The sequence below is a fragment of the Eubalaena glacialis genome, chromosome 1 (genome assembly GCF_028564815.1).
Source record: "Eubalaena glacialis isolate mEubGla1 chromosome 1, mEubGla1.1.hap2.+ XY, whole genome shotgun sequence".
Taxonomy (NCBI): Eukaryota; Metazoa; Chordata; class Mammalia; order Artiodactyla; family Balaenidae; genus Eubalaena; species Eubalaena glacialis.
This window is the reverse complement of record NC_083716.1, coordinates 178,435,206-178,446,373: the sequence shown is the minus strand read 5'-3', so window position 1 is coordinate 178,446,373 and position 11,168 is coordinate 178,435,206. Positions and strand designations below refer to the sequence as shown.

Below are 11,168 nucleotides of genomic sequence, written 5' to 3'. Positions count from 1 at the left end.
CAGCATTTCCCTTGGTCCCCGACACCTGGCATTTTGAAAAACATCTTTCCTGGGGTTGTTGCGCAAGCTGGTTTGCAGCATGTCTGGCCCCTCAGTAACTGCTGAAGGTAAAGTGAATTCTCTTGGAGTGGGAGACATACTGTGATCTATTACTAAGCCACACTCACTATACAGACATATATTTATAGAGAGAGGTATATATAGCTGTACATATATACTGTGCTCCTAATGTGCAACTTTTGAAAAAGAACATCATTTCCTGCTAACTCTAACAAGCTTAAGTAAGGTTTTAACAGTATTCTTCAAGATATTATGTTTTCCCTCAATGAAATGGCCTATGTGTTTCAGTAACATATAGAGTTTGTTCTAGAATACCAGAGGGGAAAGGGAAGTCCCAGAAACTCATGTTCTATGGACGGCAATTACAGATCCTGGCCCAGCCTCTCTATTTCCTCAATGAGGAAGTCGATATCAGACTGGGTAGCGGCTGGGTTGGAGATGACCATCCGGAAGAAGTTGGCCTTGTCCCCCTGAGGCTGGTAGCCAACCATGGTTGTGCCAGACTCCATCATCAGGGCTTTGATTTTCGGGGCCACCTTGTGAGGGAAAACACAAAACAAAACTCAAGACTGATACATCATGCTCTTTTTCAAAATGCAACCCATTTCTTAGTTGGAAAAAAGAGCAATTTTCTTTTTATTACTTGTACAAGTTTCTTCCTTGGCTAGTATCTAATGACTAATTTTTTAAATTGACATGTAGTTGATTTACAACATTGTGATAGTTTCAGATGGACAGCAAAGTGATTCAGTTACACACACATATATATATTCTTTTTCAGATTCTTTTCCATTATAGGTTATTACAGGATATTGAATGTAGTTCCCTGTGCTATATGGTAAGACCTTGTTGTTTATCTATTTTATATAAAGTAGTTTGTATCTGCTAATCCCAAACTCCTAATTTATCCCTCCCCCATCCCCTTTCCCCTTTGGTAACCATAAATTTATTTTCTATGTCTGTGAAGTCTGTTTCTGTTTTGTAAGTTCATTTATATCATTTTTTTAGATTCCACATTCACATTCCATGTGATATTTATCTTTTTCTGACTTACTTCACTTAGTATGATAATCTCTAGGTCCATCCATGTTGCTGCAAATGGCATTATTTCATTCTTTTTTATGGCTGAGTAATATTCCATTGTATATATGTACCACATCTTCTTTATCCATTCCTCTGTCTATGGACATTTAGGTTGTCTCCATGTCTTGGCTATTGTAAATACTGCTGCTATGAACAATGGGGTGCACGTATCTTTTCGAATTAGAATTTTCTCTGGATATACGCTCAGGAGTGGGATTGCTGGATCATATGGTAACCCTTTGTTTTTTTAAGCAACCTCCATACTGTTCTCCATAGTAGCTGCACCAATTTACATTCCCACAAACAGTGTAGGAAGGTTCCCTTTTCTCCACACCCTCTCCAGCATTTATTATTTGTAGGCTTTTTGATGATGGCCTCTAATGACTGTTTAAGTCTACCCAATCACACATTCCTACAGAAAGTACTGTGCAACTGAATTTTGAAAGTCGGACATAGGACAATGATAATAAATTCAAAATCAAAAACAAAAATGAGAAATTCACATGGCCAACAACACAAATTAGGGCTTCTGTATAATCCAGTGCCTAGGATACTGTCTGGCGCATGGCCTCTGCTCAACAAATATTTGCTGAATGGTTAGATGAATGAAATATTATATAAATTAAATACAATACAAACAACTATAAGTAATATATAAACTAGATATAGAAACCGACAACTAGAATGAATCAGCATTAGAGCAGGCTTGAACTTAGTAAAAGATATTTTAACAGACATAGTTTAATAGGAAAGTTCCTAGGAATATGTATATTATTCAACTGCCCTGCATATGACCCCTCTAATGACGAACACCAACCTAAGGCAGGGATGCGTCCCCCAGAGGCTCCCACGGATCTGAAGCACAGTGAGGGGACAATTCAGACCCAAGAAGACTATAACAAGATGTTTCCTTACCACCCCAAGCCTTTAGCTTTTATTTCTCCTCCGTTAGAAAGACACATCAGAGTGAGTATGTTCTGACCAGCCAGAGAAACTGCAGAGGGTTAGATGAGACAAGGAGTGATTCCATACCTTGTGTAGTTTTTCCCGTCGCTCAGGGCTATCCAGACGGCCCCTTAGGCTTTGTGGAATATACCAGAAACAGACATTCGTGTGCTCAGGCTGTGGAGATGTTCACAGACAAGCATGCATACAAACAAAACAGAAAAATTACGAGAACTTGAGAGAAAGCTGTCCCAAAACCCCTATGGACCCTTGGCGGAAGTCTCTCAGACAAAAAAAAAAAGGATAAAAAAAGGCTTCATGTTACTTCTACACTTGGGAGAACAAAGCCTGGTTAATCCCATCATATCTGACAAGAGAGCTGTTTCCCATAACCCATTTTCTAGGTGACTAAAGTTACCCACCTTTCAACACTGAAATGTTAAAAAAATTACATTTGGGTCATTTTAAAAAAGGGTATTATCCATCTTGCCATTTTGTAGTGCCTCGTGTATAGAAGATGCTCAAAACATAGTTAATTTTATTGGTACTGAATACTTTTGAGTTTACTCTATCGATAATGAACTTTCTCTGAAGACTCAGGATTATCATAATGAACATTAAAACTGGTTCTCATCTATAAGACAGGGCTTATTGAGATGCCTAGAACTGTTTAGTGTTCCTGCCCTAAAGACTCTCATGCTTTTTAAGTCCTTCTGTATTCTTGTTATAGTTTTTCAGTTTCCTTCCTAGTTGCTGTCTGCCATCACTGTGCCTGCCTCTCATGGTCTAGAGACATTACATGTGTTTTAACCTGCTAGTAGAATGTTTAAATTAGTGTAAATGATGAGAGTGAGGTCCCAGAGGTGAAACGCGTGAGCACTGTATCACTGATTTGAACTGCTCAGGGCTCTCTTTTGCTCATTTGGTGACTCTCCAGTGTGTTCCTAGTAGTTTAGGTGCCTGATAAATAGACTGAATTGAATGCAGGTGGTGTTTTATTACACTGAATTATGAGTGGATTTCCTTTTGTTCAGCACTGGCTCCTATTCCAACTTTCTTCATTCAACTGTGAGCTCCAATAGGGCAGAGACAGTACCTGTTTTGGTCACTACTCTATAAACCAGCTCCTGGCCTGGGGCAAGGCACACCGCAGGCACTCAGCCAACACTGGTATGACAAGTACCTTACTGTGTGCAATGCGGATCTGAACTCAGGGCAGAGACAATTGTATCTTGCTCTCTTCATAATGAATCTATTGTAAAGTAGAACTTCATTTTAGAACCAGTCTTGGAAGACAAGGATATACCCATCCTATAAGCTTCTTGGAACTGAGGAACACTTTATCATGGAGGTACAACACCATAATAAGACCCCAGAATTATACAGGATTCAGACCTGCCAAGGAAAGACCTCTTGCCTACGAAGGGCTGGCTGAGAACTGTATCTTTTTAGAAGAGGTGAAGGGGAAAAGTCATCCCAATGCTACCGGAAGAAACATTCATGGACACAGAGGGAAGTAAATGAAGAGTGCTAGAATGAAAATTCAGAAGCAGCTTCTGGCAATGTGGGACACTACAGCTTCAGGAGCTTCCCTCAAAAGATTTTCCAGAAATGCTATACATCTAGTCCAGGATGACAACTTACCTCACCATCAAAAACCATCTCAAATTCCTCTCTGTTTTTAATCTTGGCATAGAGGTATTCTGCCAGCTCCAAGCATTTGTTGATCTGATTTTCAAAGCCCACTGTGCCCTGTTTTAAAAAAGGAAAAGTCATGTTTGTTGGTGACAGGCTGAATTTCCCTGTGATGGCATTGAGAGGGCTATGCTGTCTTCGTCTATCGGAAATATACATAAGAGTATTCTTGGAGATGGTTAACAAGAACCATCTCATTAAATGTGTATGGCTTTCTCATAGCCCTGCATGCGATAAAGTGTGCCTCATCTCTTTTGAAGGCACTCTAGTCTCTGGGCAGTTATTCTCAACAGAGCTTTTAGCTTCTTGCTAGTAATTCACAGCCTGAAGCCCATTTCTGGTTTGCTTTAGGATAATGCCACCCAAACTGTTGTCTATGGACTGAGGCCAATCCACAAAATGTAACCAGTCCATGATAAGATGAGTCCAAAAACTGAGATTAAGTAATAAGAAACTTTTATGGTTATTTGACAGAGTAATTTTATGCCTACTGAATTGCATTTTTAAAACCAGTGTTCATACTTTGTATGGCTTTTTATTTCACCTTTCTAGCAATTCATTTATTGTAGTATACAATAAATGAATTTAATGAAGACCAATTTATTGCACTGGTCTATGAGAGGTTAGAAAAACCCCAGCTGGTTCTTCACCACAGATAGTTGGAGAAATACTACTTTAGAACCCACCTTCCGCAGCAGGAAATCCTGGCCAAACACGTCCCCCTCACTCCCAGGCAGGCTACCTTCCACGTAACACGGTATTACCCCTTTTTGGTGAGAGGCAGGCAGGCAGATGGGGAAGCACTGGTCTCAGGATGTGCCCTGAGATGGCAGTAGCTCCATCTACTGACAAACTGAGCATGAGTTTCCAAAGCCAGCATGGCTGATTAGTAACAGCAGCATGGGGGTTGCTGAGTGGGTCGGTGTTAACAAGGAGAGCAGATGCACGAGGCCTGTGGGTTGCTAATGTGTCTGGGCCAAGTCCAACACTGGCAAAGCAGCGGTTGCCTCTGAGCATGTGCTCGGGCCAGTCCACTTCCTTCTTGGGAAGGAAGCCCGCACCAGGTCCCACCTCGGTAACCAATACACTTTGAGCTAAACTTCCAGCAGACGGTTCAAACGGTTATTGTTAGGCAAAACCAAGGCACAAATTACTGAGACAGGCCATGTGGTTATCATATTTCTGAATGATAGGGCTCTTTCTCTTGTTGCAATTTATGGCTATTTATATGCTTAAAATACCTATGATTACTTTGTGGTAGAAATCAAATTCAGACTATTTCTATATTAAGACAAAAATAACTTAATGAGGAAAAAAACTAATGATCCATCAAATTCTTCTTACAGAAAAAACATTGGACTAGATGTTTGGCTGGAAAGCCTTTTTTGTTTTGGTATTAGGTGACCTGATCTTATATATGGAAATTTATTAAAATTACTTTACAGTAGAAGAATAAAACGATGGTTGCAATATAAAGCTGTGAAATAAAAAGTGCCCTTACTTGACTGCATACAAATACTTTTGAAATAAATAGTCCCATGGTATTCCTCTCCCTCACCCTCATTGGGGGAAATTCCAGTAGTTTGCTTTTTTTTCTAGACACAGAAATGCAACCTGAAAGACTGATGAATGCAGACATAGCATGCCTCAGTCTAGGATTTCTTAGAATAAAGTATGCATTTTCTAGAAGAGAGTATAGAAGTACAAATAATGGGAAAGCCATTATTTAAATAGAACTTAAAACTGTCATATATATCCCATGATTTGAGGCCACATAAAGGAACTCGGGTTCTGCACAGAATAATGTAGTAATTTTATCTTTATCTCTTTCTCTACATCTGCACTAAATAATTTCAGCATCCCTAAGGACTGCTGTGGAAGTCCTTATCTTGGCAAAATTTTTAGTGCTTATAAGAGAAAGTTATAAGAAAAGTCATGCTAATTCAAATTGAGGAGACTGAATGGAAGGAGAGAGAATTTGACATAAGGGATAAAGTGATTTCATTTGCAAAGAAAATACAGTTAACTCTATTATCTAGATATTGATTTCGCACATAATGAATTATCTGGGATATATCTTTGCCTCTCTTTTGCCAGCTAGCCTGTGCAAATTACATTTCTGCTCTGTTTCCTGAATGCCCTCCTTCGTACCTTTGCTTTCCACATCAGCCAGAACTTGAAGATGTCCACATGGCGGCCACACTGAATGGCTTTATCCCCAGTGTCGTAGGAGACGTCATACTGCTTGTCTGGCTGGAAGAGGTACCCCGCGCACATCTGGTTGCATCCTTGGAGGATACCCTGTTATGGAAATCAAGACAGGTGTGCATCTGTATTCACAGGGCAGAGGTGAGGATGGTTTTGAAACAGGGCAGGCCGGACTTAGGGCCACATACAACCTTTCTTCTAACGTCTCATGAGGCCGTGCACTTGTTCTGATGTCCTTCTCCAAAACCACCCTTGGAAAAACCTTTGCCCCTTCTCCTCTATCACTCTGATTGGAAACCGATCTTTTGTCTCAGATGCCAACAACAAGGGCCCACCCTACTGTCCCTCTAAGGAGCATCTGGAAATGTGCATGGGCGTTTTGGGTCATTTCACAGGCTGGAAGTGCTATGGCATTCAGTCAGCAGGGGTTGGGGACATAAACTTCCTGTAGGGGGTGGGACAGTTTCATGCATGGAAGAATTTTCCTCCCCCAAAGCACCCCCTAAAAAGTGTTCCAATCCTTTCTGGGAGCTCCTATGAAGTTAACAGGCGTTCTACTTAGGAGTGGAGTAAAAAGCTTGTACAGGTACTGGCCCCCACAGGTTGGTGATAGGCTTTTGGGGACGCCTCAGTGTGCAACAGTTTTACTGGAGGAACAAGGCCCTCCGGGGCAGGGTCCTATTAGAGTCTTAGGAAGAGAATATACTATCTATTGTTCTAAGTGCCTTACAGGCATTTTATCAGTGCGTTGACACGGTTAAGAACTCAAGCTTTGGAGCCAGAGTACCCAAGTATGAAATCTGGCTGACATTTGCTAATTTGGGCAAGTTACACAACTATCGTCATTTACAGAAGCTTTTTGGTCAATATTCCTTGTTGCCCTAGGTTGACATTTGTAGCTGTGGTTCCAAATAACTTGTTTCAGCTCTTGGGACCACAAACTCATGCTAAGAACTAAAAGTATGTCCCAGTGACCACTTTTTGTCCTCACTGAGGTGAGAGCTGGCAGATCACCCAATCACTCTCACTTTTGTTTGAACAAACACGAAGGAATGTGCAATGAAACAATGCCCTTGTAGTTTCTATCACTGGCAGGGCCCTGGGGGCTGAACAAGGAAGAAGGACAGTTCAGAGCAAGGGCCAAGAGGATATGCTGGGTTAGCCGAAGGCTAACATATGCAGGTGGGAAAGAACAGCCGTGGCAGGCCCAGTGGGGCCGTCAATGTTGTGAGTGCCTCAGCCAGTACTGTAAAAAGACCCCACGCTTTTCTCTTTTTGTGCCTTCTCAAGGGTGTGCAGGCCACCAGCTCATCTCTGGGGGGAGGGCAGACCTTTTCCTTGACCAGGATGGCGGAGCACTGCAACAGCACGCCCATCATCTTGTGAGGATTCCAGGTGACTGAGTTGGCCCTGAAAGAAACACGTGATGCTCTGAGGAGGAGGTGCAGGAGTCAGCAAGAGGCAACCGTTCTCTCGAGGAAAACATCACCCACTGCAACTCAAGTCAAGACAAGTTTTCGACACCTCATCCCCTAAATTGACTAATCAAGTGGCAAACAAATATTTTGCAGGCAGTCTCAGGTACTAAGTGGCAGACTGCCTCTTCTAAATAACTGCTATTAATACTAGCTAACATTTACGAACAGCATTTATTACGTATCCTATTGTTCTAAGAGTGTTACAGGCATTTTATCAGTGCGGTGTCACGGTTAAGGGCTCAAGCTTTAGAGCCAGATTACCCAAGTCTGAAACCTGGCTCTGACATTTGCTAGTTTGGGCAAGTTACATAACTCCTTTGAGCCTCAGTTTTCCTGTCCGTAAAGTGGGGAGAACAGTATCTGCCTCAAGGAATTGAATAAAGGATAAAATGAGTTAGTAAATATATATTGCTAATAACCATGCTTGAATATTTAATTCTCACAACAATCCTATCATATAGGGACTATTATCACCTCTATTTTAGATAGAGACACTGAGGCACAAAAGGGTTCAATACATCACCCAAAGTCACACAGCTGGGAAGCGCTGGAGCCAAGATTCAAGTTCAGGGAGTCTAACTGTCGAGCCAGTGTTCACATCCTCTCCACTAGACTGCCTCCCTCTAGGCTACAGACTCAGCTTCTTTCTGCCTTTCCATTCTTACTAATAAATTGGACTGGTGATGCTGACCTACCAGCTTATAAGGTAGTAATGAAGACTGACACATAAAAGCAAGGATCAATTGGACAATTCTAGACTTTGGCTACTTAGCAGCATTGTTTAAATGTTAAATAAACATAATCTTGCCTGTTTAGCCTGCAATGATAGCTTAACAAGCACTGTCTCCTAGCAACTACACCACTCCGTCAGACACAATTAAATGGTTAAGGAGCACACTAGCTAGGACATTATGGAAACAACTACGTGTAATGTATGATGATTAAAGCTTAGGTAGCTCCTTTCCAATGGCCTAGCCCACAGCTGGGCTCTATGCTTTAATACCTGTGAAGGATGTTTTCCCCAGACATAGCAATTGGCTCGGAATTATACTGTCTCTGCTCTCCCTGGAGCTAAATTCCTGCTGCAAATTTTTAACCTCTTCATCTTGCTTAGGTGCATAAGAGGGAAAATAATTTAGTGTATACATGACCACAGGCGTACATTGTATCTCAAGGAGAAGAAAGAAAGGCATGATGTACTTTCCCCCATGTGCATAATAAAGAAAACCTTTATGAAAGAGACTGTGAAAAGTTCTAAGAAAAGTTGACTAAATGTTTATCTCATTAAAAAACATCAGTGTCGGACTTCCCTGGTGGCGCAGTGATTAAGAATCTGCCTGCCAATGCAGGGGACACGAGTTCAATCCCTGGTCCAGGAAGATCCCACATGCTGCAGAGCAACTAAGCCTGTGTGCCACAACTATTGAGCTTGCGCTCTAAAGCCCGCGAGCCACAACTACTGAAGCCTGTGCGCCTACTGCAGCCTGTGCTCCACAGCAAGAGAAGCCACTGCGATGAGAAGCCCGCGCATGGCAACAAAGACCCAGCACAGCCAAAAATAAATAAATAAATAAATTTATTAAAAAAAAAAAAAAATCAGTGTCAAGCCTTATTTAGAAGGTAGTGAATTTAATCCATTTTCTCATTGCTATCATTCACTGAATCATTAAACAATTACACATAGGGACTTCCCTGGTGGAGTAGTGGTTAAGAATCTGCCTGCCAATGCAGGGGACACAGGTTCGAGCCCTGGTCCGGGAAGATCCCACATGCCGCGGAGCAACTAAGCCTGTGCGCCACAACTACTGAGTCTGTGGTCTAGAGCCTGTGAGCCACAACTACTGAGCCTGCGTGCCACAGCTACTGAAGCCCGTGCGCTTAGAGCCCGTGCTCCGCAACAAGAGAAGCCACTGCAATGAGAAGCCCGCGCACCACAACGAAGACCCAACGCAGACAAAAAAAAATTAAATAAATAAATAAATAAGTTTAAAAAAACCAATTATACATAGATCTCACAAAATGTCTTAAATGTTTTTTGAATGTCCTAAAGGTCTGAAGTAAATGATTCTTTGGTGCTACAGGTGGAAAGTAATAAGACATGACGTGGATTCAATTTCCTTCAGAAGACATATGTACTTTAAAATGTTAGAAAAGAAAAAGTCTAGTGCAAAATGTTTCAAGTTTTCCTCGACTCAAAGACGGAAAATGGAAATTGCCCGAGAAATCTAAAGTACAGCTGGACTGGCTCATCTACATTTAAGATCTTGTCCTCCAAGTTAAGGGTCATATAACTATGCTTCAACGAGTCAGTTTCACTCGCTTCAATACTGGCCTTTCAAAACTGAAATGCAAGGGAAGAGGCACAGGAGAGGTAACAAACACTCAAGCCACGGGAGCGCTCTCCCTGATGCCCGCTCCCCGTCCCCTTCTCCACCCTCAGTCTGCTCTTACTGCTGTCACTCTGCTCCAGCCACAGTGGTCTCTGTGACGGTCCTTCCTCCAACTTGCCAAGAACAGTCCTACCTCCGGGTCTTTGCATTGGCCCTTCCCACCGCCTGGAACACTCTTCCTTGTATTCATGCTTCCTCTCTCCCTTCATCCCAGTATCTGCTGAAACGCCACCTCCTCAGAAAGGCCTCCAACTACCCTGTCTAAAATAGCATGGCTTGGCAGATGAAATATCTCTCTGTTTATGAGACAAGTAAGTTAGGCAAGCTGAGTGTCTTACCCTTTTCCCAGCTTAATGGGAAATGTAAGCTTAGTGAGAAAAAAGAATGAAATAAATCAGCGCCCCTTTCTGTGCCCTTGACAAACTCCCATTTAGCCTCCAAATCCCCACACTGGTAAGTCTCTCTTCTCTCCTACCCGGGCACCTTGCAATCACATCTATTGTTGAGCTTAGCACATGGTGTGGTAACTATCTGCATACTTGTCTTTTTCTCTTTGTAAATCGTGAATTGAGGCGAGAACTCATTTGACTGGGAAATCCATCATCTTTGATTTCCCAGTGCCTGGCACACAATAAGTGCTCAATAAATGCCTACTGAACAACAGTGAGCTTAGAGTGAATAAGACGTTGGGAATCGGGGCAGGGACATTAGGGACTCAGCGGCACAGCGTGTTGCATGGCCTGAACGGAGGGAGGCCCTGTGCTCAGCCCTTACCTTTCTATGCCGCTGAGTTTATGGCGGTGCTTCTGAGACATGAGCAGCCCGCCACCCCAGGCAGCCTGTGAGGACAGAGAAAAAGAGAGGGAGAGGGAGCAGTGACACTGAGGAGTCCACGCCCGGTCACTTCACATCTCTAGCGAAACATAAGCGAGAATGTACACGGCGAAAAACGTAAGCTTCTCTGACAAAAGGAACCCATGCTGATTGTTCCACCAGGGGCCGTTGTGCTTATTCATCGTTTATCACTTCCTCAAAAGTTCCTCCTGGTTAACGTCAGAGTCGCAGTGCAAGTGATACAGGTAAATAGGGGCTGAGCCTGCGGTGCTGAGACCCAAGGCCCAAAGTGCTCTGGAAAGCCAGGGACACTTGAGGAGCCAAGGGGTGGAGCTCCAGGAGTGACACAAAGGACTAGAGACTGCTGGCTGATTCTGCCCAGAGCAGAATTCTAAGGGCTCCTGAAAAACTCACAAGGCAGCAGCCCTGGTGGGCTTGGAGGTCCCACAACCACTCCTGCAATAGCAAGACATTT

The 11,168-nt window shown here is 42.7% G+C and overlaps 1 protein-coding gene across 2 annotated transcripts in view; it reads right to left on the bottom strand.

Annotated features, from left to right (window-relative positions):
- Positions 1–422: 422 nt before the first annotated feature.
- The window catches only part of GAD1 (glutamate decarboxylase 1), a 37,094-nt gene continuing 26,348 nt past the window's right edge, over positions 423–11,168 (bottom strand). For both annotated transcript variants that reach the window (XM_061201770.1, XM_061201762.1), the window contains exons 11-16: positions 10,634–10,698; positions 7,323–7,401; positions 5,935–6,084; positions 3,733–3,840; positions 2,176–2,265; positions 423–596 (exon numbers count right to left, since the gene is read on the bottom strand). In XM_061201770.1, the coding sequence (XP_061057753.1) occupies positions 423–596; positions 2,176–2,265; positions 3,733–3,840; positions 5,935–6,084; positions 7,323–7,401; positions 10,634–10,698 (666 nt within the window). The remainder of the gene's footprint in view (positions 597–2,175; positions 2,266–3,732; positions 3,841–5,934; positions 6,085–7,322; positions 7,402–10,633; positions 10,699–11,168) is intronic.